The sequence below is a fragment of the Cryptomeria japonica genome, chromosome 11, assembly GCF_030272615.1.
Source record: "Cryptomeria japonica chromosome 11, Sugi_1.0, whole genome shotgun sequence".
Taxonomy (NCBI): Eukaryota; Viridiplantae; Streptophyta; class Pinopsida; order Cupressales; family Cupressaceae; genus Cryptomeria; species Cryptomeria japonica.
Window position 1 is genome coordinate 151,485,066 of NC_081415.1, and position 25,872 is coordinate 151,510,937.

The 25,872-nt window shown below is 38.9% G+C and overlaps 1 protein-coding gene across 1 annotated transcript; it reads left to right on the forward strand.

Annotated features, from left to right (window-relative positions):
• The first annotated feature begins 201 nt into the window (after positions 1-201).
• On the forward strand, positions 202-3,647 carry LOC131066045 (probable LRR receptor-like serine/threonine-protein kinase At3g47570). The gene is made up of 2 exons (XM_058000719.1): positions 202-2,913; positions 3,006-3,647. Exons 1-2 carry the CDS (start codon positions 222-224, stop codon positions 3,371-3,373), a joined length of 3,060 nt encoding a protein of 1,019 aa, XP_057856702.1. The 5' UTR covers positions 202-221; the 3' UTR covers positions 3,374-3,647.
• Positions 3,648-25,872: the final 22,225 nt, after the last annotated feature.

Genomic DNA, 25,872 nt, shown 5'->3' on the forward strand with positions numbered 1-25,872 from the left:
CAAACTTTCTGACAAATTGTGGCAACTCACACAGATAGATAAATCTGTTTATCATATACAATTTAATCAAAATTGTATTTAAATGTCAGTAAGATAAGCAAAATAAATTTGAAGTTGGACATAAAAATCCCATTTGACTACAGGGAACAACTATAAAGTTTTAAACTTTATTGTTTCATTGTCCGTCTGATCTATGTTCGTATAACTCCTAGGTTGCAAAGATGAATTGTGTTGCAGTGTTCTGTTTTCATCTGTTTCTGACTTTTTTCTTTAGCACTCACCCTGCAATTGCTGCCCAATCTAACTCTGATGAACAAAGTCTTATAGCAATCAAGAATTCAATCACTTTGGATCCCCTGAAGGTTTTTGACACTTGGATCCCTAGTAATGACTTCTGCAACTGGACAGGGGTTACTTGTGATGCAGCAGCCCAGAAAGTGGTGTCTCTTATTCTTGAGAGCTTCCAGTTACAGGGGACTGTTTCCCCTTCAATTGGAAATCTCACCTTTATAAAAGAACTCTCTCTCTATGACAACAGCCTCAGTGGTGAAATTCCAGAGGAATTAGGTAGACTACACCGTCTGCAACAACTCCGTTTATCAAGCAATGAACTTGATGGCCCAATTCCATTGAATCTCACTGCTTGCCGGGATTTAGTACGATTGGCTGTAGCGTATAATCATTTGACAGGAAGTATTCCACCACAGCTGTGTCGCCTCACAAAACTCCAAGTTCTTAAGTTGGGATCCAATAACTTCACAGGTTCCATTCCTTCATCTTTAGCAAATCTTTCTTCTCTAAATACCCTGTTTCTGGAAACTAACAATCTTCAGGGACAAATTCCTCCCGAATTAGGACAGCTCAATGAATTGCAATCGCTCTATTTATTTGAAAATCATTTAATAGGCCCTGTTAGTTCTTTTCTGTCAAACATATCTGTCCTTAGTGAGTTAGATCTTGACAGTAATAACTTAAGTGGTGAGATCCCTCTCGAGTTAGGGAACTTAGCCGAGTTGCAAACTCTCTATTTATGGGGCAATAATCTCAAAGGCAATATTCCAATCTCACTTTCCAATTGTTCGCAAATGGTTCGGCTGGATTTAGAGTTAAATCACCTGACAGGGGTTGTGCCATTGGAGTTCAGCAAGCTATCCGCCCTTGAATTTCTGAGTTTATCTTCTAATGAGCTTGTCAGTGGCAGTTCTGTCACAATCCCGATTCTCTCAGCTCTGTCAAATTGCAGCCAATTGAATAAATTAATTTTCCATGACAATAATTTGAGAGGGCGCATACCAGAGCAACTTCCCACAAATCTATCTATGCTTTTGCTAAATGGGAATAATATAACTGGAATCATACCTTCACAGATTGCCAACCTAACCAATTTGACTGAGCTTGATCTTTCTTCGAATCTGTTTACGGGTCAGATCCCAGCCTTGGTGAGTGATCTTCAGAAGTTGGAAAGATTACGGCTGGATAACAACAAGCTGGATGGAAGCATACCTAGCGAGATTGGTAAAATTGAAAATCTTGGGGAGTTATCTCTGAGCAATAACAGGCTTTCTGGAGACATCCCTCTCACAATTGCCCTACTTCAACAACTCAGACGCCTTATGCTTCATCACAACCAACTGTCGGGGAGCATACCAGCAAGTTTGGGGAAATGCTACAAATTGGAGCTACTGGACCTTTCCCACAATCAATTCACTGGACAACTACCCCGTGAAGTGGCTTCTCTTCCTAATTTACAGTTTTATTTCAACTTGTCAGGGAATTCATTACAAGGACAATTGCCTCTGGAGATAGAAAAGATGACACATGTCCAAGCTATAGATGCCTCTGCGAATAGGCTGAAAGGCCAAATTCCAGCCACACTGGGAAGCTGTTCAAATCTGCAGCATCTAAATCTTTCCTCAAATAAATTACAAGGCCGAATTCCAAACTCTCTTGGGAAGTTAAAAAGCCTGGTGGATATGGATCTGTCTTATAACAACCTGTCAGGACCAATACCTTCTTCTTTGAGAAATTTGACGATGTTTGAGTATATGAACTTGTCTTTCAATAACCTCAGTGGTGAAATCCCAAAAGAAGGTGTCTTCAAAAACTTGTCAGCTGCATCATTTATGGGAAATTCCTTTCTTTGCGGAGAATGGATGCATCTTCCCTCCTGTTCAATTGTCGTTCCTTCAGGTAAAAGTAACAGAAGTAAAGTTCTAGCAATTGCATTAGCAGGGGGAGCAGTTGCCACTGTATTGTGCTCTTTGCTTATTGGGGGATTAATTTACTTTCATTTTCAGAGGATGAGTCGTGGCAACTCTACAGATGTTTCAACGATAAATCCCATTCGGCACACTGGGGTTTCGTATCAAGAAATCGTGGCTGCAACAAACGGATTTGATGGGGAAAATTTATTAGGGACTGGTGGCTTTGGCTCTGTTTATAAAGGTATTTTAAATGATGGTACAGCTGCTGCTTTTAAGATCCTCAACATGCAAAAGGAAAAGGCGTGGAAGAGTTTTATTGCAGAGTGCAAAGTTCTGGGAAACTGTATCCACAGAAATCTAGTTAATGTGATAACCTTTTGTTCAGAACCTGAAAACAAAGTTTTGGTTCTCCAATTCATGTCTAAAGGAAATTTGGAGAAACTCTTATTTTCAGATGGTGGCTTATCGGACCTGAGCAACATATTGAATATTGCATTAGATGTAGTCCATGCATTGGAATATCTACATCATGATTGTTCAGTGCAAGTTGTACACTGTGATATAAAGCCTAGCAATATTCTCCTGGATGAGGATAGGACAGCCCATGTAGCCGATTTTGGGATTGCTCAATTGATTTGTGAGCCAGACTCCCTGGAGTCATTGACTTCAGCTCTATCTCTGAAAGGATCCATCGGCTACATTCCACCAGGTACTGATGTATTAAGCAATTAGCTGCTCATATTGAGCTTTATATAATCTGATATGACGGGAACTTATTGTTTGTTTGGTTGTTTAATGCAGAATATGGAGTGGGTGGGAAGGTTTCGACAAAGGGTGATGTTTACAGCTATGGTATTGTGTTGCTCGAGATGATAACCAGAAAGAGTCCAACTGATGATATGTTTATGGGAGATTTGAACCTTCATAAGTGGGTCAGCATGCATTTTCCCGATAGAGTGGTGGAGATTGTTGACCACAGAGTGATGAGAGATTTAGAGGAATATGAGATAAAGGTGGTTCTTATTCCATTCATACACATTGGTTTGGTTTGTTCAAATGAATCACCTCTGCAACGACCCACAGCACAACAGGTAGCAGGAGCACTAGAAATCATGAGGAAGAACCTCCTTCAAACCACAGTGACAACCCAACCACAAACATATATTTAAGCATTTTTGGTGGTAGAGAAATATGCAGACAGTGATTCAGGATATGTTGGCAATTAACGACTTCATCCACCAGTTCTATTTAGTAATTGCAATGTCTTCACCAGTTTCTACTTTGGATTGCAGCCATGTTTCGGTTCTATTTTCATATAACAGTCTAGTGAATGACTTAGTTATTTTCCAAATGTTGGTCTGAGATCAGGTCTTATTAGCTAGTTTATGTTTTTTTGTGCAATGTTGCCAATATTATATTAAGTGTGGCTTCTATATAAGCTGTTATATGTCCTTTGTAATTGTATCATTTTTACAGAATAATTAAAGTGTGAATGCTGTTCATAGAAACATTTTTGTAAACCTGTGTAAATTGACTCTATAATAAGTTGTTTATTTTTCCTGTTTACCAATTATATTTTGTTTTGGGATTATTTTTCAATTCTTCAAAGATGTGCCAATATTTAAGAATCCTTCTTTATTGTTTTTGAAAAAGTTGTTAATTTTGCTGAACACTGTTAATTTATCAGGTATGTCAAGTTCACAGTGCTTGTAATATCTGTGTTTTACATAATGTCAAGAATATATAGTTCAAAAGGTGAAACTCTACCCAACTGTCTGAACTTCTAAAGTTCGCATTCAACTTGAAAAAGCCCATTAGGATAGGTCTCGCCGTTTGACATGGCCGAGCTTAACCGGCACACTCCAACCTGACAGCTTCTGTGGCCGGGCCCACAACTTTCATTAAAACTTCCTTTCCGTTTTTTACGCTTCCCAGTTCCGTTTGCTGCGCCGTTTCAAACAATTCCATTTGCCCTCCACTTTTTCAATCTCAAAGTGCTGGGGTTCGCTCTCCACACAACATATCAAACAACGATTAATGCACATTTAATATTTTTTTAATAAATTCAAAGAAGCTGCGATGTTTATTTATTTAGTGACTCTCCATAATTTTATTATTTATATTTTCATAATTTTTAACATTAAATTAGTAATACTTAATATTACTTTAAATAATTAAATTTATTTTTTAATTTTAGATTTTAAAAAGTAGTAGAAATTAATTTTATTTGTTTTAATTAATAATTATTAAAAACAAAAAATTTAATTGTAAAAAATATTAACTTATTAATTTAAAATAAAATTTAATTAACAATTATTATTTTTTATTATTGATTATTAATTATTTCAAATTATTCAATAACAATTCATAATTTTAACATTTTAGACTTTGATAACATGATCTATGATTTTATTAGAAATGATCATTTTGACATATAAAGTTGAAAAAAATCTAATATCAAAATGAATTATTAGAAAATGTCATGACGACTCAAGTAAGACTCCACCATATTCTATTACTAAGTTAGCATATATTTGTATTTGTAGCTATCCTATATTTAAGGTGATGAAGATTTATTTGTGCGAAATAATGAGAGGGTTAGTAGACACAGTATATTGAAGAACAAAGATTTCCATAGAGAGGGTTAGTAGGCTCGAGGGTCTCCCGTGAGCTTGGGGTGTCGGCTGGCTCTGTCCTACAATGGTGCTCGGGCAAGGTGGTGTCTCGGGCTCCGAGCTACTTTGAACAGCCTTTTGGGGGAGTGGTTTTTTAGGCATCCTCAATTTATTTTTATGCTCCAATGTCGAGTTTTGGGGATGAGGCCTCACAGGTTGCTCCAGCTTTGGATTTTCGTGCTGCGATGGGCTCAAAACCCCCACCTCAGAGTATGAAGACCTTTAACAATAATTTGTAGGCATCAGATTCAGGGTTTGGGAGTGGTGTCGGCTCTTGCATGACGAAGATTAATGGTTGTCTGGAGAGATGTAGCGAGTGGCCAAAGTTGGTTATTCCTCCAGAGATGATAGCAAAAGACATTGATTATTTTTCAAAACACTCACTATACTGCAAGTTTTTGAGAATGAGGGTTTCCTTGCAGTTTTTGGAAAACTAGGCATGGAGGACTTGGGCACCAGAAGGGGAAATGGAGATCATGTTGTTGGCCAATAACTACTTCATGGTTACTTTCAATTGCATAGAGGATCACAATAGGGTCTTTGAAGGGGGCCCGTATTTTTACAACCAGGTGGGATTCCCCATCAAGCCTTGGCATGTGGGGTTTAATCTCTCTAAGGAGCTCCCAAATAGGGTTCCAGTGTGGGTTCGGTTACCACATTTTCCTCTGGAATGCTATTGGGAGGATGTGCTACGGATGCTTGCCGCTCTGCTTGGGATGCCTGTGGGTTCATCAACAAAAACTCTAGGGAGAAAGGTAATGACCTTTGTGCGCATCTATGTTGAAATTAATCTTAGTAAACCTTTGCCAGATGCTATAGATATGTGCGTAGGCTCTTATTCTTGGGTTCAACAATTAGATTATGAGACTCTACCTTTCCGATGTCATCTATGTCACAAGTATGGTCATTTACAGCATAAGTGCCCTAGATATAAGCCGACGGTGCGCCAACCTCAGCAGTCAGACCCGAGCCTAGATAGGGTTGAGAAGGCGAAAGCTACCATGTTGGTCGAGGGTGAGGGTGTTGATGGGTTTGTCTTAGTTAAGACAAAGAACAGGAACTGAGGACAAAAGAGGCCCTTACAAGAGTGATAGGAGGGGGATTCATTCAACAGATTTGATGTCTTGGATGACCTTAGCCATCAAGAAGTAAATCCGAGGTTTACCCCTTTGGATCAAGGTGCTTTAGGGGGGGCTCCTGAAAGAGTAATTGAGAATTCTACCCAGGCCTTGCTTGTGGTTGGAAGTCAATAGATGGAGATGGATCAGCCAGTAGGGGCTCAGTTGGAAATCACTCTAGGCTTTGAGGTGAACTCGGTTGAGGGGGAGGGGTCTTCGATAGCTCTGAAAATGGAACTAGCTAGGGTTAGAAGTAATAAGCCCTCCGTTCACTTGGGTTTGCATTAGAAAGATATAAAGAAAAGTGCTTCAGAGAAGAGTTCAAAGGTGGGCAGAAAGAAAGATCTAGAGAAGATCAAATTGATGGGGGAGAACTTGGTTGAGTCAAGGTCAGTGAAGACTTTGGATACTCACTTTTCCAATCCCCCTAAATGATTGTGCTTTCATGGAATGTGAGGGGCTTGAATAGTGGCCCTAGACAAAAAGTTGTTCAGGAGTTGATTAGGAATCATTCACCTGATGTCCTATTTTTGCAAGAAACTAAACTTTTAGTGGAGAGTATGATGGGTCAGGTGCCAAAGCTATGGGGGCGAGGTGGGTGTCAGTGTGTTGGGGCAGCTGGTTCTTCTAGAGGGGTGGCCTGCCTTTGGAACCCATTAAGATTTCGCCCTGTCTGGTGGGTTGCTCCAGATCTTCAGTATCCAGGGTTATATCTAGTCTCGAGACTGGAGAACTTATCTTGTTTTCTAACATTTATGCCCCTACTGACTTTTAGGGCAAGCAAAACTTATGGTCCCATATTTCAGGTGTGTGAAGATTGGCCCTTTTTCACCCTTGGATTATGGCAGGAGATTTTAATGCAATCCTCGAGTTGAGTGAGAAGAAGGGGGGGTTATGAGGTTGGAACCCTCTTCCTACCTTTTTCAGGATAGTATATCCTTGTTGCATCTTGTTGACATTAAGCCTGGCAATGGGCTGTTCACTTGGAACAATAGGAGGTTGGGAGAGTATTGGATTGCAGAGAGGTTGGATCATTTTTTGGTCTCTAATTTTTGGATTGGGGGGGGGGGGGGGCGGGTGGTCCACAAGTTCTGAGATTCTGGACTGGAGAGGGTCAGATCATTGGCCCATCAAGCTGGTGTCTTCTTCGGCTCAGGTAGCTCGCTCACCTTCTTTCAAATTCCAACTCATGTGGCTTCAGGATCCTACTTTGCAGGTTCTTGTAGCGGAGTGGTGGAGGAAAAGGGAGGCCGACCTTTAGCATAGCCATGTACTCTTTTGCCAAGCAGCTGCAATTTGTTAAGTTTCAGCTTAAACAATGGAACTGACAGGGATTCGGGAACATTTTTCATGCTACGAAAGTTACCAGTGAAATCAGAGAGCATGGGTTGTCTAAGGACTTGCTTAGGGAGGAGGACAGGGCTGTCAAGGTGGTTGAGGAATGGGAGCTTAGGGAAGAAATATATTGGAAGCAGAGAGCTCATATTGATTGGCTAAAGGAGGTGGACATTGCTTTCTTCTTCAACTTAGTGAAAGCAAGAAGACATGGAAATTCCATCCTTGTTCTAGTTAATGATAGAGGTGAGCAGTGCCTATCCTTGTAGGAGATTTTGAGGGAGTCGCTACAATTTTTCCAGACCCTCTTCAAGGAGGACTCCTAGGGAGAAGTGGTGGTGGAGAATCAGGTTCTTGCTTGCATTCCCACTCCGGTCACAAGGGAGATGAATGAGAAGCTTTTGTGTCTTATTTTGTTGGAAGAGCTGGAAAGGATTGTCTTTCACATGTGGAAAGGAAAAGCTCCTGGATCGGATGGGTTCCTGGTTGACTTCTTCCAAGAGTTCTGGAATATTATCAAATTAGATTTATTTGATGTAGTCCAGGAGTCTCAAAGGAATAAGCAAATGCTTAGGGCATTGAATGCAATGTTCATTTCTCTAATCCCCAAATGTGAGGGGGCTGACGGTTAGGCCAATTTTGCCCTATCTCTCTCTGCAATGTGATTTATAAGATCATCTCTAAGCTGATTGCGGATAGATTGAAGAAGTGTTTGGGGAATGTTATCTCTGAGGAGTAGAGTAGTTTTGTTGAAGGGTGACAAATTTTGGATGGTGTGGTCATTGCTACGGAGACCATTCATTCTATGGCGTCATCCAAGGAAAAAGCTATGTTTATCAAGCTGGATATGGCTAAGGCATATGATATAGTTTGGTGGTCCTTCCTTCAGATGATCCTCAGGGCTTTTGGTTTTGCTGATGAGTGGGTCCAGTGGGTTATGAGCTGTGTCACATTGACCTCATTCTTTGTGCTTATTAATGGTGACCATACGGAGTTATTTGGTGCTTCTAGGGGTCTTCGCCAGGGGGACCCCCTCTCCCCCTATTTATTCATTCTTCTGGCTGAGGGTCTGGGAAGGCTGATCAAGCATAATGTGGGGCTAGGTATTATTTAGGGATGGAAATGGGGTAATGACTTGCAGCCACAATCTCATTTACAGTTTTTGGATGACACGACCCTTATGGAGCTTGCTTAGGTTAGGGAAGCTACTAATCTGCGTAAGGTCTTGGATGTTTATCTTGCGGCCTCGGGCCAGTTGATCAATGAGGATAAATCTTCAATCCTATTTTTCAACACTCCTAATGCTATTCAAAGAAGGATTGCCCTTATCTTGAGATTCCAAGTTGGGGCTTCTCCCCTGATTTATTTGGTTATTCCTATTTCTCCTGGCAACCCTCCTAGGGAGACCTGGCAAGGTATCTTGGATAAATTTTGCACGAAGGTTGAACATTGGACTCATAGATGGCTATCCTTCACTGGAAGGGTTCAACTGATTCAATCGTTGGTTCAGGCTCTTCCGATCTACCAATGTATGCTTCATGTGGCTCCTAAGTGGTTCCTGAAGGGACTGGATTCTCTAGTTAGGCAATTCTTATGGGCAGGCAATCTTTCCTCTTCCAAATGGAGTCTGGTCAATTGGGACTTGGTGTGTAGCCCGAAATAGTTGGGGGGGCTTGGCTTAAGGAAGTATATTCTTTTTGGGGAAGCACTAGTGGCTAAACTTTACTGGAGGTGGTGTGTTGAGCATGATCGAGGTTGGGCTAGGATTTTGGCCAACAAATATATGCAGAGGATCCCGATGGAGGAAATCCCTAGATATCCACTGGAGGGAAAGGGCTCTTCAATTTGGAATATTCTCAAGAGGGGGCCTCTCTCATTAAGGATGGACTTTTTGGATATGCAGAAAGGGGGAAGAGGTCCTTTTCTAGAACGACTCTTGGGATGGATATCCTCCCATCTTGGACCAGTTTCCTAACCTTGGGAACCTGTGCCAGAGATTTTTGGAGGCGGGATGGTCAAGGGTGAGTGACTTTAAGGTTGCTTATAGGTGTGGTCGGCTGGAGTTGGAGTGGTGGAAGGTTCCTAATGAGTGGCCAGTTTTTGAGATGGAGGAAGAGTGTGCTGAGTTGGAGGGCATTTTGGCGAGTAGACATTGTAGCTCCCTCAAGAGTAGGGATGGGCTTGCTTGGCTTCCAAATCCTAAAGGCATTTTTACTGTGGCTAGTGGATATCGGGAATTGTTGAACCGAAGACTTGAGGGGAGAGAGGTGATCTAGTGGAAACAAGTGTGGAATAATGTTTCTTGGTCGAAGTGTAATTCCTTTGCTTGGACTTTGGCTTGGAATAGATGTCTAACTTGGGACAATATCCACAAGTGGGGATTTTTGGGACCCTTTATTTGTGTTTTGTGTGGTTATGGGAAGAAGATTCCTCACACCTGCTCTTTAGATGCCCTTTCTCCCAGCTTATTTGGCATTATTGGTGGGGGGCATGGAAGCATCCTTGTGTCCACGCAGATTCTCTGGTAGAGTTCTGGAACAATTTGGGAAGACCTCCTATCTTGTCCCCCTTCCTCTAGACTGTCTGATATATTGGGCCCATCTTCATTCTATGGCAGATTTGGCTTGAGAGGAACTAGAGGATCTTTCATGAGGACAGATTGTTTGTTCAACAAGTTTGGAATAGGATCATTTCTATGATCCGGGAGACAATGGAAACTAAATGTGAGGTGAATTTTCCACTGAGTAGAGACGAGGCAGATATGTTGAGTAGGCTTGGCCTGTAGGAGTTGTCTCTTGTTTCAGCTTGTGTCAAGAGAGGTAGATGGGCTATGAAGAAGGTGCAAAGGGTGGGAAGGTGGATTCCCCCCCTAGAAGGGATTTTCAAGATTAACACTGATGGTTCATCAAGGGGGAACCCATGCCCGACTGGAGTTGGTGGTGTTGGCAGGAACAATAGGGGGGAGGTTGTTTTCCTCTTTTCAGTGCATAGAGGGTGGCAGTCTAATAACATTATGGAGGGATATGCGATTCTCTATGCCCTAGAGAGGGCTTGGGAGTTGGGTCAAAGGAAAGTGATTTGTGAATCAGATTCACAAATGGTTGTTAACTTGTTGAATGATCGGAAGTTTAGTGGGATTCAGTGGCAGTTGGCTAGGATTTTCTAGCAGATTCTCCAAATTAGTACTTTAATGGAACAAGTGTCTTTCATCCACATCCCTCGTGAATGGAATAGAGTAGCTGATTGCTTGGCCAAGTGGGCTTCAGATCATGATAGTAATTGGAAAGTTGAAGGTTGGGAGCATCTCTCTGGGGATTACAGTCAGGACTTGCAGAAGATTCTTACTAAGGACATGGATGGTTTTGAAGTTGGTTAAGATGGGGTTGGTTTTGTGGTTTCTATCTGGGGCCTCAGGGCTCTGACTCTCTATGTAATTCTTCTGGTTAATCTTCAATAAATTTTTTACCCCTTTTATTCAAAATATTAACTTTTAATAATTTATTGTTAACCATATTAAATCTTAAAAATAAAACTCTCAAAGCTTATTAAAAGTTTAAGTATATTTTTATTGTTGTTTAATGTGTTTAAAGGAGAGGAACTTCGAGGGATTTTCTTTATTCCCTAACGTTTGCAGCATTACAAAATCATTTGAAATGATAAGTCAACAGAAATGGAAATGACAATAAGAATATCAAAAACGGAAATGAAGTTTAAGTGGGAGATGTGGCCCGACCATCTAAACTGTCATGAGCCTATCAGGTTAGAGTGTTCTGATTAAGCCCATCAATTTGGGTGGCATGGGACGAACACAAGGAGTAGTATGTACTAGACCAGTCTTGAGGTTGTATAGATTTCTCAAGATTTGTTTAGAACATTCTCCAGTTGTAGTGTCTTAGAAATGGATAGTAATGTAAATGAAATATATTTTGAGGATGATCTGTAGAGGAAAGGGACCCGTATTCATTAGGGCTAACTTCGTCAACATGTAGTCACAACATAGAATATTGTAAGATCTCCATTTTTAAGAAATGTTGTATGGACACTTAACTATCCATGACTAAGGTTTGAAGGCCAGATTCATCAAGTGAGTAGTCAAAATAACATGTCTATTGTGAAGTTTCCAAAAAATGACTTTTTAAAGATTGGACCAAAACTTAATCTAAATATCCCTAGTTGTTGAATAAAAAATATCATTTGTTGTTAGTAAAATTTCATATTACTATTAAAAATATAACTTATATGCAATATAGGTGGATCAAATACGGATTAGTAATCTTAAATCTATGTTATCTCTAATTTGTAAATCCAACATAAATGGACCAATAGTTGAAGACAAAAATTATTTGTTGTTATAGAAAAAACACATTATTATACAAAATTCAACTTATATCCTAATAGTTGAACACTAAAACTTGTTCAAAATCCTTTCTCATATAATGAAAAAAAAAGATATTTTTTATGCTTACCTTATATATTTGTGATAAGACAGATTATTAATATGAAATACTCCAACAAATATACATTTCTACCCCAATAGTTGTACATGTAGGAATACTATTTTTTCACTATAACAACAATACTTGTTTAAACAAGTATCTTATTTTATAAATGACACACTTATAGTAGATAGTTCTACTATTTTATTTCAAATAAAAAACTACCTATTTTACTTGTTAATGAATGCATATATATACCTTTTATATAACATTTACAGGTTCTTACGTGTTTAAATATAGGTCTATTTTGACCAACATTTGGTTATTTTTTTATTTACATGTGAACAATTTATTTATAATATATAGTATAAATTTATGGTAACATTGGATATTATAAGCACAATTGCTATAATGACTATTGGATCGGCCCCATTTTCCCTAGTTGTTTTGATGTTTAGTTTAGTTAATTATTTATGTTTTGTGTATTTTTGTAAGATTGTTTGTTTTATTTTATGTTTTAGTCATTATTATTTATGTAAAATAAATCCTTTCATGAATAATATGTAAAACATATATGATAATTAGAATATTGATTATAACATGTAATAACATAAGTATTGTAGATGAGGAAAATGTCTAAGATCTCATTGAACTAAGATTCAGATTTATTCCATCATCCTCAATAGAGTACCTACAAGAACAAACAAATGCAACACTAAAACAAACCAAACATGCAAAATCTACAAGGATTTTAACTCTATTGCACTCCTATCACCAAGACTTCATGCTTAAGAATTTGAATGCTCTCATAAAGCACTCGCACAAAGAGCCATGATGAATGAAGATTTTGAAGATGAAATGCAAATGGTGTACAAACTGTTGAAATGTGGCGATTGATCAGCAAAGTACTGTACACTCAGCACGTATCCTCGCCGGGGTCCAAGGTTGGGTCGGGCCCCGGGTAGGGGTTTGGGGGCGACAGCCCCCAAGAAAAGCGGGGGTTCAAGGGCGTTAGCCCCTGAGAAAATTTTTTTTTGCTGTTTTTCATTGATGAAAACCGACATTGTAATAAAACCCTAAAAAAAGCCGACTTTGTTTGTTGCCCTAAAAATGCATGTTATAAGTGGCTGGGATGCTTAAGGCATTATAAGAGTTGATGTACTATTTTTGCTGGATAATAAAAAGATTGGACGACTATGAATGGTGGTGTAGCGTCCTAAAATTGTGACACTTACAATTTCGACTGCATTTTGATCTTCACGATGGCGACGCAACACGGAACCTGAATGGAGACCCCGAAACTTGCTCACGACACTAAAAACTGCATTTTTCAAGCACCCTGGCCTGAACCTCCTTGCACCCTGCTGTCCCGGGAGGTGGGACCAGAGCGCCCAGTGCCCTAGTCCTTCAAGACCAGGGCGCCCAGCGCCCTGGTCCCCCAGGACCATGGCGCCCAGCGCCCTGGTCCCTGGGCCTATTTTGGGCCCGGTCTCCTATGGGGTCTCGGGTCTTTTTGTTTGCAAATTGGAAATTATTGTTTCCTGGTCGGCCTAAGGTCGGGAAAATCAGTCTATCAGCCCTAATTAACAAGTATATAAACTACATTTTCCTCTCCCATTTGGGTAGAAGAAGGACATATGTGTACAAGCGTGGAAATTATACTCAAGCATTCAAGCATTCAAGCATTCCTTCAAGCAATTGATCATTTCAAGTCTCCATTCAAGGCTAAGTGTTACATTCAAAACAAGGATTCAACCATTGAAGAGGAGATCACATACTACTACAACATACAACATACAACAAACAACAACATCTATACCTTCGCACATAAGGATACAAACATCCTTACAACAAGGTATTAGTACTTGTTTTACATTACATACATTTACATTTACAGCATTTCTCATTCTTGGTTAATTCCAAAACTGGGGTTTGACCTAAAGGCAAACCCCTAATCCCTAACCCCCCAATCGTCTTCGCTTTTCTGTGTGTAGGTTGCAGGTATGCGGCTGAAATTGAAGATCTGGAATCCTTGTGCAGAGATGAACAGATCCCCCTTCGTTTCGTGGATTTTTCGGAGGACCGTGGCGCCAGGCGCCATCATCACGTCAACTTTTGCTCAAATTTGCAGGACAGCGCCATATTGACATCTTACTGCTAATTCCAGGTCCGTAGCTTCATCCTATATCCCTAACTCAGTTTATAAGCAAATCTTTATCACTTTCTATGCATTCCTAGCTTAATTCTCTTATCAACATTCTTTACAAAAGAGGGTAGCCTTGCTTTCTTAACCCTTGAAACTCATTTAGAATCCAATCTTGCATTGTGTAGGATTGGATCTTGTGGGTTTCAACCCCTCTTTTGAATGTAAAGTCTCCCAAGTGAAAACCATCAACCCTAGCGACCTCCCTTCTCTCTCCTTAGAGGTTGAAGAGGGGAGAGCAACTAGGGTTCGATTGCGATTTTCCGCTTTACATTTTGGTGAACCCGACGTGAACATCCTTTCTGATTATTCATGCTTAGATCTGAAAATTGATTCCTTGGTTACATTTCCATGTTTGATCTTTTGCAAAATTTTAGAGGTGATTGCATAAAAACCCTAAAATTTCTTTTTAGTAATTGAACTTGTGAAATATTTAATTGTTGATGCTTGTTTTAGATCTGCCCTTCTATTACAAATTATCAATTCATATCTATGCTTTAATTTTGAAAATTAAGTGGTTAAGTGTCAAAACCCTAATTTTTGAAACCCTCTTGATTCAACCTTTGTCCGACAATTTCACTGATCAAAACATCCCCAAATCAGCTGTAACTTTGGATTCCGCAGTAAAATCACAATATCTTTCATCCCTGAAAATTTGGAAAAAAGTTGCGAGGACCGTGTGCACTCCAAGCGCCATCGTCCCCGACATTTTTTCCGAAATTTTGGGAGCAAGATCTTACTGTATTTTTCTGCTAAAATCCAAAATTTTGGCTGATTTTATCAAATCTTACACTTTCAAAATTATAGTCAAAGTTGGTCTTGTGGTTGCTTGGTTTAAGGCTCCTAATCATTCAAAAATCATTGAAATTGAAATTTTGTGTCAAAATTGTCTTCTTACTGCCCTAAATCTGAAAAGTGTGTTTGCATTCATTCGAGATTTCAGTGCTTTATTCAAATTCTTGCAATTTGTGACGTTTGAAATTAAATGCTTAATTACAACAACTTTGATTTCCGCTTTCAAAATTGAATTTTGCGTGAAATTGAGTCAATTTTTAAATTTCAAAACTTGCATTGCCTTTGACATTCCCTCTAAAATTATAAAATTCAAAATTTCAGTTTCCCTCTCTTTTTCAAAATTCAAATTTTGCATTTTTCGACAATCTTGGTAGGGTTCAATTTTGAGATTGCAACTTTGATTTGGCCTATCTACAGATCGTAAAATCACTCAATTTTTTCAGATTAGCTCTAAAATCATCATAACTTTCATCCCTGCAAATTTTGAAAAAAGTTGCAAGGACCGTGTGCACTCCAAGCGCCACGGTCCCGGACATTTTTTCCGAAATTTCGGGAGACTGTTGTATTGCATTTAACAGCTTAAATCTAGAAGATTGGCTGATTTTACTAAAAATTGCTACCTCTAAATTCAAAATTTTCTCTCTCTTTCTAGTGCATGAGTTTTACAACAATAAGCCCTACTTCCACTATTCCCGTTAGATGAAGCCGTAGAATTAAGTCTTTCCGAGGTTTAATTACTGAGGAGATGGAACCTAATTTGAGTAGCCTTTTTAACGAGGACACGGGTAATTTCTCTAATCCTCCTAATGATGAAGAAGCTCTCCATGAGGTTTCTGTAGAACAACTTGCGAAATTGGATAACCAATTTGATGATTTTCACCAATGGATGTCTCATGAATATCCCGATAGTCAAGCTATTCCTTTAATTGAGGGTCTAAAACATATGCTTCAAAGTGATAAGAATGGAATTGATATTTTGCGTGGTATTGCACACATTGTGGATTCGAATGTGATGCCTATAAAGAGTTGTGCTGAAACTTTAGGTTATACACAACCTCCTACACAAGTTAATCATTCTATTCCTTTGACAACTTCTATTGCTAGCATACCTACCTTTACATCAAACATAATGGCTACTTCTATACAAGACATTCTCCCTGTGATCACTAGTCATGGGGGCAATCCTTCTTCTTCAATTAATCCTCTTCCTTCATTCAATCCGACTTCTTCATTCATTCCTTCAATGAGTGTTCCTATTACATCTTCACAAATGAACATGACGCAAGGGGGCAATTCATTTAACTATTCCATTCCTCCTTGTAGTGTTCCTCCTGTCCAATCATCTCCTATGACTAATTATCATAGAGTCCCACCACCTTACTCTCTACCTTCTTTCAATAACATAACACCTCCATCTCAATCTAACATATCTAATATGAATTCTTCGACTGAAGCGACCATTAACAATCTGGCACAAACTGTCTCTTCTTTACAGCAACAAATTGCCTCTATGAATCAATCTAAGTTTAGTGTGCCCACATTTGATGTTGCGAGCCCACTTTCTCTTGACATTATTCGAGCTATCCCTCCTAAACATGTTGAAATCCCGCATTTGGAGCTTTATAATGGTAAAGGTGATCCTCTAACACATATTAAGACTTTTCAAACAATATGCACTGATTTTGCTTATGACCAAAGGTTGCTTGCAAAACTGTTTACTAGAACATTAAGAGACAAAGCCCTACAATGGTATTGCTCGTTGCCTTCTTATTCTATTACTTCTTTCGAACAACTTGCAAATGCCTTCATTCAACAATTTCAAAACAATATAAGTCCTAAAGTTACTTTGATTGATTTAATGCATTGTAAACAAGGTGTTAAAGAAAAAGTGACTGATTTCATTGGTAGATATAAACATTTGTATGCTCAAATTTCTTTTCCAGTGCCTGACAATGATATTCAAAGAATCTTTATTTCTAATTTACAAAAAGATATTCGAGACAAACTTCTGTTTTCTGAGTTTACTTCTTTCCAACAGTTGTGTGCAACTCTTCACAATTATCAACTGACTGTGAGTCAAATGGAACAATCACATCCTATGGCTCCGAGTGATAAGGGTGATAGCAGTCAAAAACCATTTGGAAAGTTTAAACCAAACAGAGATTCTATCAAATTCAATGAAAACATCATCAACAACAATGTGAATGTAGCATCAGGTGTGCCTCCTATTTCTAAATTTTTCAAGAAAGAAAGAAAGTATACTCCTTTGAATGAATCATTGCATAGTATTATGAATAAGTTATTGGAACAAAATGTGTTTACTCTTCCTCCTATAAGACAAATTGATCCTGCAAAGATTACTTCACCTTATTTTGATAACAAAGCTTTTTGTCACTTTCATCGTCAGCCTGGGCATGATACTGAAAAATGTTTTTCTTTAAAGGGTAAAATTCAAGATTTGATTGATAATAATACTATCTCTGTTTCTAGAGTGAATGATAAAGGCAACACATCTGTAGCTCCTCCTAACCAAAATCTTCAGATTTTTACTGATCCATTACCTTCTCATACCTCTAATGCGATTGAGGCTAATGATTCCTCTCTCTCATCTGATGGTCTTGTGTCTATGACTCCGAATGTGATTAACTTTGTAGAGCAGCAATAAAACCCTAAAGAACCTTCCATCACATTTGATTCTAGTGAAACTATCAGGGCACTTGATGGTCCTTTATACATAGTTGCAAAAGTCAAGAATACACCTTGCCGTGGAGTGCTTATTGATCCTTCGTGCATGGTTAATGTTATTACCGAAGAATTTCTTTTTACTTTGCAATTGAATCAAGTGATCTATGACAAAACAGATGTGGTTGTGAAATTATTTGATGCATTTTCTTCTCCTGCAATTGGTTTTATTACATTACCTATTGAGGTCCATAACAAATCCCTTGATGTGAACTTTGCTATTATTCCTTCATCTGAACAATTTCGTGTGAAGCTTGGCTATCCTTGGCTATCTTCCATGAAAGCTATTGCTTCTCCTATTCACAAGTGTTTGAAATTTCCCCATAATGGTGAAGTTGTTACTGTCAATCATAGTCTCTTTAAACTAGCTAAAAGAACTTCTAGCGTTCCTATTGATTACTTTTGGCCTAAACAATTCCAATCCCTTCCTCCGCGAAGTGATCATCTTTTCAAATCTTATCAAAAGTGGAAAACAGATATGATCCTCTCTGTAAGTGAACCTAGAACACCCAAACTTGACATTCCTATAATTCTTGAGAAGGAAGTTCTTCCTTTGAAAGATAAAACTAATGTCTTTCCTCAAGAAGATTCCCAACCCGTTCCTATGGATGTGACTATGTCTATGCCTAATAAACCTTCTAAAAGTAGACCTATACCTCCTCATCATGATGGACTTGGTCTTCTTCCTAAACCAAAAATTCCTCCTTTATATGGAGCAGTTCCTCCTCCGTCCTTTTATAGAGAGAAGAGACCTTCTTCTTCTCCTATTATTCAGCCTAAGAGACCACAACCTAAACACCCAAGTGATAAGGATGAGAACATTCCTCCTCCTCAATCTTCTCCACTTCCTACTAAGACTAGACGTAATCGTTCTGCACGCGAACGCCGATGAAAGCATCGTCTTAGGGCTCAAGCAGCTACTTCTCAAACTTTGTAATCTCCAAAAACACCTTCAACAAGCATTATTCCATTTTCTCCAAAATCTCCTAAACATAAGATGCATGATGGTCTTGATCCTGTGCGAGTTAAAGATCCTATTTTTATAAATCTTGATGATGACATAGATGAAAATGTTATACGTGATGAACATGTTACTCCTCTTGCTTCTGATAGTGAATATGAACTTGTTGATATTGATAACCATTTATCTAATGAATTTTCTAAAGCACTTATCCTAGCTCCTAGACAAGAACAACGTGGCTTGGAACATGAACACAGCCCTTGTTTGGATCTTGTGATAGCTCCATCTACTGTGTTGGATGTTCCTCCTCTAGCATGTTCCCTGCCTTCCCGAAACATTGATCAGCAAGATCGGGGGGTAGATGATGTGCTAGACTAGTTACATTAGCATAGCAGATTCTCTCCTCCTCTCTTTTGTTACCTCTTCTATATGTTATTCTCATTCTTCTATTTGTTGTCCTTGGTGCTGTCTACTTGAGGACGATGCAAAGCATTGAGATCTCTTTTGGTCTCTCTCATGTTGACTCAAAAGACACATGTGTTCCCTTCTTCTAGGTGACCTTCCTTGATTGGGGAATGAAGAACAATTATGCATACATACATATGATATATATACACATGACTTATCATACAGCATACTGACCCCGAGGAAAGCGAAGTCACCTCGTGCTTTGTGTTTTGTGTCTATTATCCTTGGGTTTATCTCACACTTGGGGGCTAAATCTTTGCGATAACGTGCTCCTTTCCCTTTTCATTTCTTATGTGTATCACTACGTTAAAACAATCACCCCCGTTGAGGCATGTGCGATCGCTTTAACGTAGGGGGGCATACACCCTGTCTATCCCTTCAAGATACTTGGAAAATTTCTTGGCGAACTTAGCTTTGCCTTGAAAATTTTTGGTATTTCTCTTGCATGACTCATAGTGAGGGAACCTTACTACTGACAGTCATGGTTCTCCCTTGCGATCTTCCCCTTTACTTTGTCAACCGAAGTCATAAGATCCTTAGTCCATTGGGGGCTTGGTGTGTCTTGCCTCCTTGACGTGGTGAAAGTCCTTCAATGTTGTTTCCTTGTACTTTACCGGAAGTATGAGCATACATACTCCCGCTAAAGTGGGGGCTAAATGTAGCGTCCTAAAATTGCGACACTTGCAATTTCAACTGCATTTCGTTCTTCACGATGGCGACGCAACACGGAACCTGAATGGAGACCCCGAAACTTGCTCACGACACTAAAAACTGCATTTTTCGAGCACCCTGTCCTGAACCTCCTTGCACCCTGCTGTCCCGAGAGGTGGGACCAGAGCGCCCTGGTCCTTCAGGGCCAGGGCGCCCAGTGCCTTGGTCCCCCAGGACCATGGCGCCCAGCGCCCTGGTCCCTGGGCCTATTTTGGGCCCGGTCTCCTATGGGGTCTCGGGTCTTTTTGTTTGCAAATTGGAAATTATTGTTTCCTGGTCGGCCTAAGGTCGAGAAAATCAGTCTATCAGCCCTAATTGACAAGTATATAAACTACATTTTCCTCTCCCATTTGGGTAGAAGAAGGACATATGTGTACAAGCGTGGAAATTATACTCAAGCATTCAAGCATTCAAGCATTCCTTCAAGCAATTGATCATTTCAAGTCTCCATTCAAGGCTAAGTGTTGCATTCAAAACAAGGATTCAACCATTGAAGAGGAGATCACATACTACTACAACATACAACATACAACAAACAACAACATCTATACCTTCGCACATAAGGATACAAACATCCTTACAACAAGGTATTAGTACTTGTTTTACATTACATACATTTACATTTACAGCATTTCTCATTCTTGGTTAATTCCAAAACCGGGGTTTGACCTAAAGGCAAACCCCTAATCCCTAACCCCCCAATCGTCTTCGCTTTTCTGTGTGTAGGTTGCAGGTACACGGCTGAAATTGAAGATCTGGAATCCTTGTGCAGAGACGAACAGATCCCCCTTCGTTTCGCGGATTTTTCGGAGGACCGTGGCACTGGGCGCCATCGTCCCGTCAACTTTTGCTCAAATTTGCAGGACAGCATCGTATCGACATCTTACTGCTAATTCCAGGTCCGCAGCTTCATCCTATATCCCTAACTCAGTTTATAAGTGAATCTTTATCACTTTCTATGCATTCCTAGCTTAATTCTCTTATCAACATTCTTTACAAAAGAGGGTAGCCTTGCTTTCTTAACCCTTGAAACTCATTTAGAGTCCAATCTTGCATTGTTTAGGATTGGATCTTGTGGGTTTCAACCCCTCTTTTGAATGTAAAGTCTCCCAAGTGAAAACCATCAACCCTAGCGACCTCCCTTCTCTCTCCTTGGAGTTGGAAGAGGGGAGAGCAACTAGGGTTCGATTGCGATTTTCCGCTTTACAGGTGGACGTAACCCATTCTGGGTGAACCACGTTAAAACTATGTGTTATCTGTGTCCTGTTTTATTTCTTTATCTTTTGTATTTAAATCTGCATATAATTGTTAGTTCATATTTGCTTCGGATCTGCTTGAAACCCTAACAATTGGTATCAGAGCGAGGTTTTTTGTAAATTGGCAGGACTTTTAGATTTGAGTGGGAGCAATGGAGGATTCCAAATTCAAGGTCGAAAAGTTTAATGACCAGAATTATCAGTTATGGAAAATGCAGATGGAAGATTACTTGTATCAAAAGGATTTGTGGCGGCCATTGGAAGGAAAGGAAAAGAAACTGACCATAATATCAGATGAAGAGTGGGACATTTTAGATAGAAAGGCATTGGGATCCATTCGATTGTGCCTTGCATCGTCTGTAGCATTCAATATAATAGAAGCAAAAATGACTGTAGATTTGATGGCAACATTGGCTAAGTTGTATGAGAAACCCTCGACTTCGAATAAGGTATTTCTTATGAAGCATTTGTTTAATTTGAAAATGAGTGAGGGAGGATCTGTAGCAGAGCACTTAAATGAATTTAATACAATTACTAGTCAATTGTCTTCGGTAAAAATTACCTTTGCAGAAGAGGTTAGGGCTCTCTTGATTTTATGTTCTTTGCTAGAAAGTTGGAATAGCTTGGTTATGGCTGTAAGTAACTCTGTCTCTGGTAAAAATACTTTGGTATTTGATGATATTGTTGGTGTTATCCTAAGCGAGGAAATGCAAAGGAAAGGCACAGGTGAGACTCCAACATCATCGGGTAGTGTTTTGAATGTGGAGAATAGAGGAAGATCAAAGGAAAGAGGAAAAGGCCCTGGGAATGAGAAGTCATGAGGGAAGTCAAAGAAAGGACGCTCTTAATCTAGAGGAAAGAAAGATTGTTAGTACTATGGAAAGCCTGGTCATCTAAAGAAAGACTGTTGGTCTCGGAAAAACAAAGAAGGAGACAAAAATGAAAATGACAGTGAGGAAGCTAATATTGCAAGTAATACTTTACAAGATGCTTTAATCTTATGTTTGGATAATGTTAATGATTCCTGGGTAATAGATTCTAGGGCTTCATTTCATGCTACACCCCATAGAAAATATTTTCTAGATTATGTTCAAGGTGATTTTGGACAGGTATATTTGGGTGATGATGAGCCTTGTCAAATTGTTGGAAAAGGAAAGATAAAGATCAAGTTGCAGAATGGTAATGATTGGTTTATGCAGGAGGTAAGACATGTTCCTAATTTAAGAAGAAATTTAATTTCTGCAGGGCAACTAGGTAGTGAAGGCTGCATAGTTACCTTCTCAGACAATATGTGGAAGGTCACTAAAGGATCATTAGTAGTAGCTAAAGGTGCAAAGGTAGGCACATTATATCTGTGTACTAGTAACACTTACTCTACCTTAGCTACTATAGATAAAGTTACTGTAGGAACAACAACAATAAATGTTGCAAGAACAGATTCGATAATGTGGCACCATAGGCTTGGGCACATGAGTGAGAAAGGGATGAAAATCCTTCACTCCAAAAATCTATTGCTAGGACTAAAGAAGATTGATTTAGAGTTCTGTGAAAACTGTGTTTATGGTAAACAGAAAAGAGTCAGATTTCTCAAGGTTGGGAAAGAGAAGAAGAGTGAGAAGTTAGAGCTTGTAAATTCAGATGTATGGGGACTGGCTCAAGTATCATCTCTTGGTGGCTCTTGTTATTATGTTATTTTTATTGATGAATCAACTAGAAAAACATGGGTATATTTCCTAAAACAAAAATTAGATGTTTTTGAAACTTTTAAGAAATGGAAAGCTTTGGTTGAGAATGAGACAGGAAAATAGTTGAAGTGTCTCAGATCGGATAATGGAGGTGAGTATTGCAGCAAAACATTTGAAGATTACTGTTCCTTAAATGGGATTCGAAAGTAGAAGACAGTTCTAGGAACTCCACAGGAAAATGGTGTGTTAGAGAGAATGAATAGGACTATCATGGAACGTGCGAGGAGCATGAGATTGCATGTTGGATTGCCTTACATTTTTGGGCAGATGTTGTACATACTGCTATCTATTTGATAAATAGAGGACCTTCAACCCCTTTGGATGGTGGTATTCCAGAGGAGGCATGGACTGGTAAAAAAGTAAATTATTCTTTTCTAAAAACTTTTGGTTGCGAAGCTTTTGTCCATGTTGATAAAGAAAACAGAACCAAGCTTGATGCTAAATCTCATAAATGTACCTTCATTGGATATGGGATAGATGAATATGGCTATCGGTTATGGTATTTTGAAAATAAGAAAATAATTAGAAGTAGAGATGTTATATTCAATGAGAAGGTTATGTATAAAGAACAGATGTAGGAAAAGAAGCATGAACAGGACAAACAAGAATATGTGGTGTTGGATGAGATTCCTGAAAATGAAATGCCACAGGTACCTGATGCTTAGTAACAACATATTGTCCCACAAACTCCTGCAAGTGTTAGATGTTCTACAAGGACAAGTAGACCCCCTGAAAGATTTTCTCCTTCTTTGTAGTGAACCAGAAGAATATGAAGAAGCAATGCAGGTAGATGCCAAACAATAGTGGGAGCTAGGCATGATAGAGGAGATGGACTCCTTGATGAAAAATAAGACTTGGGACTTAGTCCCTTTACCTGCAGAAAAATGAGCCTTGCCTAACAAATGGGTTTATCGGCTGAAGGAGGAGGAAGGAGGTCAGAAAAGATATAAGGCTAGACTTGTGGTAAAAGGTTTTGCATAGAAAAAGGGTATAGATTATGATGAAATATTTTCTCCAGTTGTAAAAATGACTTCAATTAGAACTGTACTTAGTCTTGTGGCTGCAGATGATTTACATCTTGAACAATTAGATGTCAAAACAAATTTTTTCCATGGAGATTTGGAGGAGAAAATTTACATGTTGCAACCACAGGGATATGAGGTCAAAGGTAAGGAGAACTTGGTGTGCAGGTTGAAAAAAAGTTTGTATGGCCTAAAGCAAGCACCCCGACAATGGTATTTAAAATTTGATAGTTTCATGGCTGAACACGGTTATCATAGATGTCATTATGATCATTGTGTATATTTTAAGAGATTTGATAATGGCCATTATATTATCCTGTTGCTTTATGTTGATGACATGCTTGTTGCTGGGTCTAACATGCAACATATAAATGATCTTAAACAAAAATTAGCCAGGTCATTTGCTATGAAGGATTTGGGTGTAGCTAAGTAAATTCTCGGTATGAGGATTATACGGGATAGGAAAAATAGAACCTTGAATTTGTCCCAAAGTGAGTATATAAAGAAGGTGTTGAAAAGATTTAACATGTAGGATGCAAAAATAGTTAGTACACCTTTGGCTAGTCATTTCAAATTGACTAAGGAGATGTGCCCAAAGGCACAAGAAGAGGTTAATAAAATGTCTAACATCTCGTATTCATCAGCTGTTGGCAGTCTGATGTATGCAATGGTATGCACAAGGCCAAATATTGCACATGCAGTGAGAGTTGTGAGCAGGTTTATGAGTAATCCGGGTATGGAACATTGGAATGCTGTGAAATGGATTATTCGATATTTGAAAGGAACTACTACGAAGACATTATGTTTCAAAGGATCTAATGCTACTCTGAGTGGATTTGTTGACTCTGATTTGACGGGTGATATTGATTCACAGAGGAGTACTATAGGGTATGTTTTTACTATAGGGGGAAGTGCAGTTAGTTGTGTTTCTAGGCTGCAAAAGGTTGTTGCACTTTCAACCACTGAAGCTGAGTATGTTGCTACTGTAGAAGACAGCAAGGAGATGATTTGGTTGCAATGTTTTCTGGAGGAATTGGGTCAGACACAGGAGGATCGCCCATTGTATACTAATAGCCAAAGTGCCATTCATCTTGCGAAGAACTCTACTTTTCATTTAAGGACAAAGCACATTTAGCTCAGGTACCACTTCATCCAGACTATTTTGGAGGAGGGTTAGTTATGGCTTGAGAAGATTCACACGAGTGAGAATCCTGCCGATATGTTCACGAAGGTAGTTCCATAGGAGAAGCTGATTTCTTCATCAATTTTTGTTGGTCTTCTTGATTGATAATTGTGGAATTTATATCAGTCAAGTCCTACTGTTTTATCTAGTGGATGTTGCATGTACAGTGGTTTCATGTAGTATCAATCTCTAAGTGGGAGATTGTTTAGTGTGGAACCTAATCAGTCTCTAAGTGGGAGATTGTTGAAATGTGGCGACTGATCAACAAAGTACTATACACTCAGAATTTTTTTTTTTGCCATTTTTCATTGATGAAAACCGACATTGTAATAAAACCCTAAAAAAAGCCGACTTTGTTTGTTGCCCTAAAAGTGCATGTTATAAGTGGCTGGGATGCTTAAGGCATTGTAAGGGTTGATGTACTATTTTTGCTGGATAATAAAAAGATTGGACGACTGTGTATGGTGGACATAACCCATTCTGGGTGAACCACATTAAAATTCTGTGTTATCTGTGTCCCGTTTTATTTCTTTATCTTTTGTATTTAAATCTGCATATAATTGTTAGTTCATATTTGCTTTGGATCTGCTTGAAACCCTAACACAAACTAGGAAAAAGCCAAATGCAAGATAATAGAAATACGAAAAATGTTGAAGAAAAACTAAGTGCCAAATTGCTAGATGGCTAGATGGCTCAAATGAGAGAGAGGGGTTGGGTTTTCATAGATATCCTTGGGGTGGGTCCAAGTTGTAGGGTGAATGTGGGATAAAAAGTTGGATTGAAAATTTTAGTGTTTATCTCATCTCTCAACTCATCTATTGTACAATGAATTCTTATGCATAAATAAAGGAAACCATTCTTATTCGAATGACAAGGCAAATAATGATAATGGTCAAAAGACCAAAGGGAATGTTATATGCAAAGTGGTTTACAATCCTTGTCTCATAAAACATTAAGGAACATAAAATGCCTAGGATCTTCATGTGGAAAGACAAGGTCACAAAACACCTAATTCACA

What these genes read in the sequence shown, in the direction of transcription:
- LOC131066045 (XM_058000719.1), top strand. Translation starts at nt 222, where the DNA reads ATGAATTGTGTTGCAGTGTTCTGTTTTCATCTGTTTCTGACTTTTTTC. An exon ending in CATCGGCTACATTCCACCAG is followed by an intron (nt 2,914 to 3,005) that starts GTACTGATGTAT and finishes TGTTTAATGCAG; the next exon opens with AATATGGAGTGGGTGGGAAG.